At 49.1% G+C, this 13,499-nt stretch overlaps 1 protein-coding gene across 3 annotated transcripts in view; it reads left to right on the top strand.

Moving 5' to 3' along the window:
* CRACR2A (calcium release activated channel regulator 2A) overlaps nt 1-13,499 on the top strand; it is a 141,094-nt gene that overhangs the window by 110,517 nt on the left and 17,078 nt on the right. For all 3 annotated transcript variants that reach the window (XM_011283726.4, XM_019834378.3, XM_045061275.1), the window contains 3 exons: nt 3,154-3,286; nt 9,293-9,374; nt 9,496-9,610. In XM_011283726.4, the coding sequence (XP_011282028.2) occupies nt 3,154-3,286; nt 9,293-9,374; nt 9,496-9,610 (330 nt within the window). The remainder of the gene's footprint in view (nt 1-3,153; nt 3,287-9,292; nt 9,375-9,495; nt 9,611-13,499) is intronic.

Here is a 13,499-nt window from a genome sequence, read left to right as displayed (position 1 = left end):
CCTAAGCCAGGGGAAACTGAGAACTGGATGGCACCAGTGGTGGGTAGGAGCTCCTCCTTCCTACACGCCCTTCCATGTACCCTTCATCACAGACCTACACTTGCAGGCAGGGGGCACATAGGGGTTTTAAATATCCCAAGATATACCCCCCAATATAAAAGTGTTAAGAGGTCAGTAGGAGACCAGATAAAGGGAAAAACTAAGCATCCATGTGTGCTGGGCCATGTGATCCCCACAGTTGTCTGATGGGGTGCATCAGAAATGGCTTCTCCCATGTGGCAGAGAGGGACACAGAAGCCCAGAAGAGTGGGTCCTGGTCTAGCCCCACGGGGACATGCGCCCAGGCTTCTCACCATGTGCTCTCCTGTCAGTGCTGGCTGCCCCAGGTGTGCCAATAGTTAGCCCAGGACAGAAACTACAGCAATGGGGAAATACGCTGTACGAGGAGGCAATAGCAGCTTCGGTGGAGGCTCTGGTCTTTAGAAGAGCGCTGTGAGGCAGGCCCTCCCATGCAAGGCTGCTAAGGAATAAATTGGTACAGCCTTTCTGGAAAGCGGTTTGATAACAGGAATCAAGAACTTAAAAATTCCACATCCTACAAACTGGCACTTCTCGTCCAGCAATCTTTCCTAAGGAAATAACCAGATTCAGAAAAAGACTTAACTCAACAATGGTTATGTATATTTGTAAACACTTGAAAAAATGTCCAATGAGAGAAACATAAATTCAAGTGTATTAACTCAATAGATTACGTAGCACTGCTAAAAATAACATTTTCAAGAAACTTTAGTGATGCAGAAAAATATTTATAATTTAGTAATATATGAGAAAGTAGAATAAAATTGTATATAATATCTCAAATCTTTTTATTTTATTTTATTAAGTTTGTTTATTTTGAGAGAGCAGAAGAGAACGAGTGGGGGAGGGGCAGAGAGAGAGAGGGAGAGAGAGAATCCCAAGCAAGCTCCACACTGTCAGTGCAGAGCCCGATGCAGGGCTCAAACCCACAAACTATGAGATTGTGACCTGAGTGAAAATCAAGAGTCGGACACCTATCTGACTGAGCCACCAAGGCGCCCCAATATCCCAAATCTCTTTAAGTAAAACATATATTCATTCATCTATATGGAAAAAAGCCTGGAAGAAATGCATCCAAATACAAATAGTGACCACTTCTGGGTGGTAAGGTAGATTATGAGTAATTATTTTCTTCTCTACTTTTCTGTTTTTCCTAATTTTATTTTTTTATTATTTTTTTAATGTTTATTTATTTTTAAGAGAGAGACAGAGAGACAGAGCACAAGTTGGGGAATGGCAGAGAGAGGGGGAGACACAGAATCTGAAGCAGGCTCTAGGCTCTGAGCTGTCAGCACAGAGCCCGGCGCAGGCCTCGAACTCACAAACCGTGAGATCATGACCTGAGCCGAAGTTGGCCGCTTAACCAACTGAGCCACCAGGTGCCCTTGTTTTTCCTAATTTTAAAAATTAGCATGTATTACCTTTAGTTTCCTAAAGCTTATTTTTAAAAAAAAAAGTGCTAGGAAGGAGAATGAGAACAGGTCTTTCTCTAGCCCTGGCACCCCAGTCTGGTTGCCTCACTGCAGACTACCCCCCAGAGGGGACACAGGTTACATGAGTAAACATGACTAGGAGTTCCCTGCACCCGTCAACTGGGTCCTGCCTAGAGCTGGACCATCAGTATGTTGACCTTCTTTGGCCTACAAAAAAATGTGCTCTTCTTGGAGTAGGGCCAGCACAGCATCTGCAGCCAGAACCTCCTTCTCTTGCCCTAAGCCTCACATTCCCCACCTGTCGCTGTGCCTAGGGATACACAGACTGTTGCACTGAGCTGTAGTCTCAAATAGATGACAGTTGGAGGCAGAGAGGCTGAGCAGAGACCATCAGGTTGGATGCCCTTCTGCATTACAAGAATAAAACAGGGCAGAGAGCATAGTTTATGAGTGTGCGGTTTTTTAAAGGTTTAGTTTAAACTCCTGTAATTGACCTTGAATTCCCTCCTAAGTACTACATGGAATTGATTTCTCCCCAAAAGGCTGTTAATGGCTTTTCTCTGAGACTCAAGTTCTGCTAGTATCTGCTGTCACTCCATTATAGTATTTGCTCAATGAGAGGAGCTAATTCCCCCAAATCCGCTTCTAAATAGATTCAAAAGAGCCTCCTGGCTTGGGCAGGCGGTGCTGGGCCCAGAGGCAGGATTTGGGCGAGCACACAAGCAGCTCAATGGAAGGGAGGATCATGCAGCCGAGAGGACTTTGTGCCAGAAGGCGGCTCCTTACTCTGCTGCTCCTGGCAGTCCTGGAGCAAGTCCATTCCCCACTGGGCTCTAGCATCCCAGACTAAAGAGCAGGCCGGCTCCCAGTCTATCTCCCTATTGCTGCTGGGCACAGGAGAAGGAGTACAGTGACTGTTTGGCTCTGGAAAGCTCTGTCCAGTGGCCTGGCATTGTGGATTTCCCAACCTACTGAGTGGAGACTGTTCCCCAGGGCAAACGGGGTCCTAAACAGAAGCTGATGAGATGGACAGAAGAGTGATATGCAGGGAGGCAAGAGCATCCTCCATTCAGTCCAGGCTTGCAATGATAGGGCAGAAATCAAGGCTCCCTAGCCCACCCCAGGCAGTCTCTGCCCCTGTGATATAGACATGCTTCCTTTTTTCTATCTCCCCCCACCCCCAGCAAACATCCCACCTGTCCTTCCCCCGCATGGAGCATCTCTGCCTCCTCTTTAAACCCCAGCTGAAAGTGTCCTCCCCTGTGGATCCTTGACTCTTCCTCTGTGCTCCTAGAGCACTCAGCAGCTTGTTTTATAATTTTTTGTTTACACGCCTGCCTCCTTCCCTCCACGGCAAACCAGGCCTGCCTCCTTGACCCTGTGTCTTCAGGGACAACACAGGGGTCTGCAACACAGGAGGCAGACAACACATGGTTGAATGAGTGTCTCTCTTCCCTCCCACTGAAGCTAGAAGGAGCCTCTGTGCCCAGAGCCCAAAGCTATGTGCATCCAAAGCTGGAGTGCCCTCCCTCATACTGGTCCGGGGGCAGGTCCCCACCTTCGCCTGGACACTGTAGGGTCGTAGGAGGAGGAGGGGCTGGTGACCATCCTGGCGGTTGGCCAGACTGTCTGCCATCCACAGGAGGAAGCCTCTCCCTCCACCCCAGACCGGCTCTTCAAAATTGTGTTAGTGGGCAACTCGGCCGTGGGGAAGACATCTTTCCTGAGGAGGTTCTGTGAGGACCGGTTTGCCCCAGGCCTGGCAGCCACTGTAGGTGAGTTCTCGGGCCCCACTCTGGGAAGGGGACGGTGTGAGAAGGGGGCCCAGGAAGGGACTGGGGGCCCAGCAGGAGTGACCATGGGGGCCTGGCGGGTAGGGGGGCCCGTGTCCGCTTGTTCCCCAGTGAGGCTAAAGGGGCAAGGTGAAGTCCACCTCCCTCACCCTGCACGGTGCTAGCTGCTGAGCTTGTTCCACAGGGAGCGGAACCACAGAAGGCTTCCTCTGTCCAGCCTCAGGGGAACTGAAGTTTGCCTCATGCTCCCTCGTCTCTGATCCCATCTATTTCTTATCTTTTTTTCTCCATTTTCATCAGGGCCCTGAGTGTTCATGCTTTTCCTCAGGTGCACACCTGACACCACAATCCCCACCCCATCCCCCAGGGGCCAGCAGCTTCCTGCCCTGCCCTCTGGTGTGTGTGTGTGTGTGTGTGTGTGTGTGTGTGTGTGTGTGTAGATGGGTGGAGTGGAGGACAGTGCATTGGGTGGCTTCATTTACCATCACATTTTACCCATTCTGCATCCCAGGCCTGCTGGGTGACAGCTGGGTTTCATCATTAGGCTCAGCCACTAATGGATGATCATGGCTTAATGTGTTCCCACTCCTGAGTAATATTTTATTCACATGGAGGCCTTTGCTCACTGCTTTGGAATATGTGACAAGACTCAAGGGTGTACTGACCTTTTAGCTTTTGTTTGAATCACTCAAGCAAAACATAAATCCCTTAAGCACCTACTATGTACCATTTAACTGTAGTGATCGGTCAGCTGGATTTGAAAATACATTGATGTGACCTGCCTAGTTAGCATGGGCTTTTATGTTCATCTCTTCAAATCTGTGTTCACACAACCCCTGTTATCAGCCCAATGGACAGATCAGGAAACTGAGGCCCAGAGAGGTTAAGGACGCTTGTCCACATCCCCTCAGCTGGTTTAGTGCTGATATTGGCCCCCTGCATATCCCTTCTAGTCCATCCCACAGTATCTCCTAACAGTATTGAGTTGTGTGTGCCCAGCACCCAGTGGGTGATGAGGACACTTCCCTGCCACGAGAGTTGGGCACACATTGATACAGGCAGGGGAGGCTGTTAAAGTTCAGTGGCACACCAGAGGACCTGGATCTTCATCCCAACTCTGCTGCTGGCTGATCAGCCGTGTGACCTCTGGAGGACATGCCCCACCTTGGGGCTTCAAGTTTTTCCTCCTGGAGGATTTGAACCAGGTCATCCAGGAAGGCTTCCAAGCCTGGTTCTCAGTGCAGACCATGTTTGACCTTTGGCTATCTGACAAGCTGGCTCTGTAAGACAGACTTTCCCTGCTCCAGGGCCCTGCCTGGGGAGACTCCATGTTCTTCCCTTTCCTTCCAAATTTTTTCCTGCATGTGGATCCCTTCCCACACACTTCAGGCATCCTGTTCTTACGGTTGGGTCTTTTCCTATGCTGTTATCACATCTGGAACATTCTCCTGTCCCCTCCCTTCTGCCTCATTCCACCCAAAGACTGAGAGAGTCCCCAGATGAAGAATCAGGACCCTGACAGGAAGAGGGGCAGAGCCTGTGACTCAAGCCTGGAAGAGTCTGGCCTTGAGAGGCAGGTCTGCGAGTGAGCCCAGTGTGCTGCAGAAGGCAATAGCTGTGGGAGGGAAGACTCACTTTTCTAGGAGCATTCCATGGGATAGGAACCCCAGGTCAGGGCTCCAGCACAGACTCATGGGAGGCAAGAGGCAGATGCCAGCCTCTTGGGCCTCAAAGGCATCCCCCTAGGCAGTGCACACAGTGTGCCTCTCCTGTTGATGAAATCAGGGAATCAGGGTCCGTTTACATTTCCACCTTGTGCCCCTGAGCTGGAAGCCTCTGAAAAAGGAAAAACCAGACTAATTTGCACTTCCCAGGAGGCCAATTATGGAAACACCTGCAATTTAGGAAGGGAAAAATATCAAAGATTCCAAATCAGGAATGCCCTTCATCACACTGCGCAGAACATGCTGGAACAGCAGCTGAAATTAGTCTCCCTGCCACATAATGTGCCTTGTTCTGGTACACATGTCAGTAACAGATGTCATGCCAACCACCAGAAAGATGCTCCCTTTAAAGAGACAGAAAGCCCCAGAGTCCTGCCTATGGCCAAAGCAGGGAGCCTAGACTGGGGCTCTGGCTGCCACCTGTTAAGGGCAGCAGCACCATCACAGTCAGCACAGTACTAACAGGGGCTCTACACGTCCTTCAGTCTTACCACCACCATCAAAGGGGACTTCAGGTCTCCTACCACATCATACGAACGTGATCTGTGCTCGACTTGTGGCTTGTGCACCATGTAAGTGCTACAACACAGCAATGTGACTGGGAGCACCCTGCCCGGGAGCACCCTGCCCACCCCACCTTAGGACCAGCTTTCTTCATGGGAAGGTGCTTGAGCCCTGTGGGTGTCCCGGAGATGTCAAATGATGGCTTGTGTAGGACGTTGGAGCTCACTTTGTCAATGACAAGACTGATGAATAGAAGATAAAGCTCCATGGAAACCAGGACTCTGAGTCCTGTGCTCCTTCCACTGCCCCACATTGGTTCACAGACCCCTGCTTTAAGTCACAGGCCACAACCCAGCGTGTTTCTTCTAGAAGTTTTCCCCAACAGAATGCACTCTGCCTTTTCTTGGCCACCAGAGTCTGGTTTCCTTCCTACTCAGCATTTCTACAGAGAAATCCCCAGAGTTTTTCTCCATGACACCTTGAAGACCCTCCCCACTCCCATATCCCTCCTACTCTAAATGATGTCTGGGGCCTGTCTTGTCCAGAAGGGCTAACGTCACCCTCCCTGGACTCCATCAGCCCAGCTGTAATCCATACTATCCCACGACAAGACTGGACATAATTCACAATGAACAGGGATTCCTAAGGTCCAGCTGTCATTCAGAAACCAGTTAGGTTGCAAGTTGGGGGTCACTTCCATGTGTTCATTGAATGTCACAGCTGAATTTAAAGATTATGAACATCTGGGGGCGCCTGGGTGACTCAGTTGGTTAACCATCCAACTTTGGCTCAGGTCATGATCTCACAGTTCGTGGGTTTAAGCCCCGCGTCAGTCTCCGTGCTGACAGCTCAGAGCCTGGAACCTGCTTTGGGTTCTGTATCTCCCTCTCTCTCTGTCCTTCCCCTGCTCACATACACACTCTCTCTCAAAAATTAATAAACATTTAAAAAAATATTATGAACGTCTGACCTACCCCTCCATACCCTCCATCACACCTCATTTGCAGATGAGGAGTGAAACCCCACAAAATGACGTAATGCCACCAAGGTCACACAGCTCATCAGAGGCAGAACTGAGACTAGAACATAGAACAGAGGGTTACCTCTGCTCCTGAAATATTAGAACTGGTTGTGGTCTTAGAAACCAGTTTATTCCAGGCCTTCTGGTCCCATATCATTGTACGTTGCCTCTTCTACTATTGGACTGTGACACCTTGTGTCTCCTGCCATCACCCCCAGCCTTCCCCATGAGTTTATCTGTTTCCTTGGCCTCTTTGTCTGAGGTTGCAGAGAGAAGTACATTGTGTACCCAGCAGGGACCCTCAGCAAGCTCAGCATAGCACAGAGACCATTTTGTCCAGCACTCCGTGGTCCACTTTGCTCCCTGCAAGACAAGCTCCCTGTCCTCTGGCAAAGAACTTAGCCATTATGGTAAAGCAGAACCATGACAGCAGCCAAGACCTAGCTGCCCCAAGCAGCACCACCTGTTCCCCACCCCCCCACCGCCTGCATGCCTTTCCATTCAGGAGAAGGCTCTGTCTTCGGGGGCTTCGGACCCTCTGGCTACTTTAAGATCAGTCCCTGAAGGTGTGTTGACCATGGCTGGCTTTCTCTTGAGCAGTTATCAGGAATCAGGAAGCTCCTTCAATCCCCCTGGAACACAGACTGGGGAAGCCCTTCCACTTTTAGCTAAAAAGAAAACTCACCCTTTCAAATTCAGCCCAGCTAGTCATAATCCGTTTTGATGAGAGCATTTGGTCCTGGACTTTCTAGGTGAAATGAGGCTGCCAGGTGTCCCTGTGCACAGGGCACTGCTCCAAAAAGAAGAATGAGCCTCAGAACTGGGCTTGCAACTCGGCGGTAGCTGCTGCCCAGCTGGGCAAGCAACGGTGGACAAGGCACACCATTGCTGGACACCTGCTTCTTCATCCCTCAATGGTGTGGGGATGGGGAGTACACATGCACTTACCCGTGAGCATTTGCATGCAGGCGTGTGCCCGTGCATGAGTGTGTATGCATGTGCATGTGTGTAGAGATGTGCATGCAGGCGTGTGCTCGTGCATTGTGCGGATAATAACCCTCATGTGAAAGACACAGGAGTGTGGTGAAGATTGAGAGATGGCATGAGAAAACTAGAAATATCAAGCATTCTACCCATGGGACAAACCACTCTTTTTCTCTCTCAAATGCACAAATGCACTCCCTTCTCAGGGCCTCACCTGTGAAGCACAGGGACTGTAGAGTCCCTGTAGGTCTGCCATTCTAGGAGTGGATGACTCTCCCGCCTTCCCGCCACTCCTGGGCCCCTCCCCAGAGCACTAGCCTGTGCCTGTAGACGTTGGCTGGAATGACCTTTTCTATTTACTGCTTCTCTGTTGTCTTTTTTGTCCCATTCTGTCCAAGATTCTGTTGCTGTCCCTTGCTGAGCCCTCCATGTTAAAGGCCTCAGAGGCTGGGCCTTTTCAAAGAGGCAGGGAATGCCCTCTGGTTCCTTGATCTGATACCATGAGGGGGAAAGACGTTTTTAAAAATGTTAAGCATTTGTGAACATTCTTTTTTTTTAATTTAATTTTTTTTACATTTATTTATTTTTGAGAGACAGAATGAGACAAAGTGAGAGTGGGGGGGGGCAGAGAGAGAGGGAGACAAAGAATCTGAAGCAAGCTCTAGTCTCTGAGCTGTCAGCACAGAGCCCGATGTGGGGCTCAAACCCACAAACCATGAGATCATGACCTGAGCCGAAGTCTGACGCTCAACCGACTGAGCCACCTAGGCACCCCCCCTTTTTTTTAGAGAGAGAGCAAGAAAGGGTGAGGGGTAGGGGGAGATAGAGGGAATCATAAACAGGCTTCATGCTCAGCAAGGAGCCTGACATTGGGCTCAATCTCATGACCTTGGGACCATGACCTGAGCTAAAATCATAAGTCAGACCCTCAACAGCCTGAGCCACCCAGGCGCCCTGATTTGGGAACATTCTTACACGATGTAGGAAAGAAGAGTATGTTCTCAAAGAAGCTGCATCAAGGTCCTTATTTCTGAGGGCCACTGTAGGGGTACAGAATGCATGTCTCTGACCTTGTCTCTCTGGTCTAAGACTCTGGGTAGGGTCCCGGCCTCAGAGAGATGATTTTGAGTGGCCCAGTGGATGGAATTAGGAGCTCTAAACCCATCTTAAGGGTGAAAGCTGCTTTTGATTCCCTCCCTTACCCCTTTTCTTCTCTTCTGACCCCCAATCTGCCCACCACCTCTTCCCCTGCCCCACTCCTCCACAAAGCTTTGACTGGGTGATGGAAGTCTGAAGGTATGATCCATTCCTGCAGGGATATTTGGATTTTATTAGGGGAACTTTGAAAAATATTTTAGGGAGGAGGAGAAGAAAGAAATATGAGGACACTCTCCTCCTTTTCCATCTTTGCAATAGTAAATTCATGAAAAATAATGATTGTCTTTGCCTTGGTGTATTGCTTTTATACATATGTGATCTGATACTTATTATAGTATACCCAAAGAGCATGTGGATTACACTACAGTGAGGAACCTACAGTCAGAGAGGTGATTTGAGCAGTACCCCCACAGCCACCCCGCAGTGGCAGACACAGGACCAGAACTCAGGTTCCATGCCTCCCTGTCTAGTCCCCGCGTCTCCTCCCAGGAACTGCATGGGGAGGATTGTCACCCTTGGCCTCATGTGCTTCCAGCTATGTGGGGGGGGGGGCATCTTTTTCTGATTTGGAAGTGATAGGCTCATTCCACCTTGCAGGCATCGATTACCAGGTGAAGATGGTGCATGTGGATGGCTCGTACGTGGCCCTGCAGCTGTGGGACACGGCCGGGCAGGAGAGGTGAGGAGCGTCCCCGATCAAACCCTGCCTCCTGCATTGCCCATCACAAGGCCTGAAGGTCCAGGCATTGGGGGGGGGGGGGGAGCCATGCAGCCCATGACCTGTGACCCCTTGATGGCAGGTATTGCTGTATCACCCAGCAGTTCTTCAGGAAGGCCGATGGCGTCATCGTCATGTATGATCTCACAGCCAGACAGTCATTCCTGTCGGTCCGGCAGTGGCTGAGCAGCGTGGAGGTGAGCTGGTGACCTTCCTAGGAGCGCTTATGCTGACTCCTGTCTCCCCTTTGTCCCTGCCCATCTCCTGCCTGGCCCTCTGCTCTTCCAAAACCCAATTCAGAACACACCTTCTCCAGAAACAAAACAATTCTGGCGTTCATATGGCCATTCATCCAGCCCAGTACTGGGTACTGGGGATTCAGAAATGAACAAGACAGACACAGTCCCTGCCCTCATGGAGGCGGGGTCTTGAAAAATACAAATTATATCAATAACTGTGTCACTGCAATTGCCATAAGCGCCATGAGCGAGTGGCATAGGATTGGGGGAGGGGCTTAGAGTGGAGCATCAAGGAAGGTTTCCCTGAGAAACCCACATTTAAACTGAGTCCCACCGTGTTCTTCCCCCTTTTCATCCCCGCACTGTTCCAGCTGCAGGGAGCCCAGCTGTGCCTAGCCTAGGAGAAGCACCACGCAGTGTTTTGGGGCCTCTGTCACATCCCTTCACAATGTGAGGGCCCCTGGCTCACCCCAAAGTTACCCTGGGCAGGGCACACAGGCAACAGTACTCTTCTGTGAATTCTGGGTTATCTGTGGGACCTACTCTCTTGATTTATACTTGCAATAAGTCACTTTTAAAAAAAATTTTTAATGTTTATTTATTCTTGAGAGAGAGAGAGAGAGAGCATGAGCAGGGGAGAGGCAGAGCGAGAGAGGGACACAGAATCTGAAGCAGGCTCCAGGCTCTGAGCTGTCAGCACAGAGCCTGACGCGGGGCCATCGGGGCTCTAACTCACAAGCCATGAGATCATGACCTGAGCTGAAGTCAGACACTTAACCAACTGAGCCACCCAGGCACCCCAACAATAAGTCGCTTATAAGTGCTTTTTACTTTCTGACCATCTGCATGTTCTTCCTCTACCCCTCACATGTAGCCTTCACAAGGCCAAAGTCAGTGTGGACAAGCCACATATGTGTTTTACAGGGCCTCAGCTGAGTATTTAACCAAACAGCCAGAGAGGATGTCCCAACTCCTTCCACTGGCGGGATCCATGCTTTGTTCATTTATTTGTTGAAACCACTGCCAGGCACTGGGAATTCTAACAGCAGATAAGAGACAAGTTTTCTGTCCTCATGGGGTTTATCCCTGCTCAAGCCCCTAGAACCTGCCATAGCCCTTACCTCCTGACCACACTGTAACACTGCTGTGAAGGTCACTCCTAAGAACTGACACTATGTTTGTCACTGTGTAACTGGTGCTTGGCATGGGGCCCCCCCAGAACTAGTGCTCAGCACATGTGGGAGGCATGAATGGATACGGAATCCTTACGCGGGCAGAATACTGGAGTTGTTCATTTCTTCATCCTTTTGGCCCTAAGATCTGTGATTCCTCCCACCAAAATCTGTTTCTCTTCTAGTTTAGGTTGGCTGGGCCATTCCTTTCTCTGCTGTTAATCCACATCCCTCTCATTTCCAGGAAAAATAAGAAACAAGAATGGAAACTAAATTCAAAGGTTTCTCTGAGATTTGCTTAATACAAATTATTTCTCAAAGTATTGGGCTTAAAAAACTTACAGTAGAAAAAATATAAGTTTTGAAATTTAGTGAATGGCTCTACACCAAGCTAATAAGGGAAATAAATTGTATGGGTAATCTGGAAGTGATTCCTGTTAAAACTTTAGAATTTATGACATGATTTTTTTTATACAGCTACAGATTTATCTTCCTTGCAGAAATTAAGCACCAGGAGAAACATTAGGGATTACCTAACCCAGTGGTTCTCAACCTTTCTTCCTTGGAGCCCTGGGAAGATAATGATGTCCCCCAGGAACTGGGGAGTGCAGGAAAAGGGGCCATGGTCACAGTTCTGGGTCCTTCACCACCCATGTTGGTCAGAGCCACTCTTCATTCAGTTTTCTACATTGGAGGCCCAGGTACAATTTTGTTAGACAAGAGGATTTCCCTTTGAAAATCACTGATCTAATATAGCCATCTCATTATCAAATGGAGAAATAGAGGCCATGCCTTCTTTTGCATCACCCGTTCTTTTCCCAGCCACAGACATTTAATCCCTAATTTGTCTCCTAATATCTAAATCTTTTAAAAATTTTTGTTAATGTTTATTTATTTTGAAAGAGAGAGACAACATGAGCAGGGGAGGGGCAGAGAGAGAGAGAGAGAGAGAGAGAGAGAGAGAGGAGAACCCCAAGCAGACTCCATGAGGTCAGCACAGAGCCCAATGTGGGGCTCGATCCCACGAACAGCGAGATTGTGACCAAAGCCAAAATCATGAGTCGGATGCTCAACTGGCTGAGCCACCCAGACATCCCTAAATCTTGATATATACTAAAGCAGGCAGAGGCTGTTCAAATAGTCTGGGATCAATAGTGATGGATAGAAGCAAACTTATAGAAGCATGCTGTCTGCCGTCAGCAGGGGGTGTAGTTTCTGAGGCCCTTGTTTTGGACCAAGAGCCCAGGATCTAGCCAGAGAGGTGGCATGTCACACTGAATTTGGCGGTGGTGGTGGGGTGAAGGAATATCAGAGGGCCATCATGGCAGGTAGAAGAACAAGTTCCATCATTCTCTAGAAAACCAGGCCAAGCACCAGAATGTTCTGTCATTCTCTGGAAAACCAGGCCAAGCACCAGAATGTTCCATCATTCTCTGGAAAACCAGGCATGCTCCCAAGCAGGGTAGGGCTGAAAAGCATCAGCATGCACCCAGGGAAGCCCTCGTGCATCTGTAGGCCCAGAAAGCCACGCCAAAGGGGCAATTCCATATGCAGTTAACTCAGAATTATCTATGTGTGGATGGGGCTTTTCTGTATAGTTCAGAGCTTGAGTTTTCCCTCTTAAAAATTTTAGCAGAAGGTATAGGTAAACTCTAAATGATGATTCCAAACCTGGATAATCAGGATCACCGTCAGTGCTTTCAAGCAAAACAGATGCCACAAGCCTTCTCTCCCAAATAGAATGATTCAGAGGCTGGAAATACAAAGAAAAAAAAAAAAAGCAACAGTTCCCCCAGGTGATTCTGATTCTCAGCTGCCATGGTTCCCCCAACCTGGGAAGTGCTTCTCAAAGTCTTATATGCATAGGAATCTCCTGGGGACCTTGTGGAAATACAGAATTTGACTCAGCAGGTTCAGAATCTTAGGTAGCCCCTGAGATTCTGCATTTCTAACAAGTTCTCAGGTGAAGTCAATGCTGCCAGTCCAGGGACCACACTCTGAGAAGCAAGGTTCTAAATCAGTTTCAAAGATGTCCGTGCTTCTTCAACAAGAATTTGCTGAGCATCATCCACATGTCTTGCACTCGTGAGGCTCTCTGGGGGACTGACTCAGTGTGGGGACCCAGTCTGATGGCCCAGGATTTCGAGAACAAGTGCAGGGGGCCATGGTGTGAACATCTGAACAAGTGTCAGATGGTGGAGTCTGTGTTGAAGGTGTGGAACAGTGGGATCATGAATGCAATTATTCTCAAGAGTCTTGAAAAGCTAAGTCACTCTGCCTTGGCAACCAGCAATCAGGGGTGTCAGGTGACAGATTAAAACCTGACACCTAATTTGATCAGAGGGAACTGAAAATAATAAGAACTTTATATTTGTGGAGTACCTTATTTTTCCACAGAGCTCCAAGCACTTTGCCAACTCCCTCGCCTAGAGAAGGGAGGGTGGAGGGGGAGCTTTAATAACAGGCTTTGGGTTCCGAAGCCTTATTATTAAGTGAATGCTGGCCAGCTGTTCTCAGTGCCCCTTCCTCCCGCAACCTGAAAAGCAGTGTAAAAAGAGAGGACTTAAATTGCCACAGATTACACGTGGCAAAGACTCGCTGTTGGAAGAGGTTGTGTGGGGTGGGAACAGATGCTTGGGGGAGGTATGGACTTCCCTGAAAAGGAAGTTCTCACC

This window comes from Felis catus, chromosome B4 (assembly GCF_018350175.1).
Source record: "Felis catus isolate Fca126 chromosome B4, F.catus_Fca126_mat1.0, whole genome shotgun sequence".
Taxonomy (NCBI): Eukaryota; Metazoa; Chordata; class Mammalia; order Carnivora; family Felidae; genus Felis; species Felis catus.
This window is presented reverse-complemented; position numbering and strand designations above follow the sequence as displayed.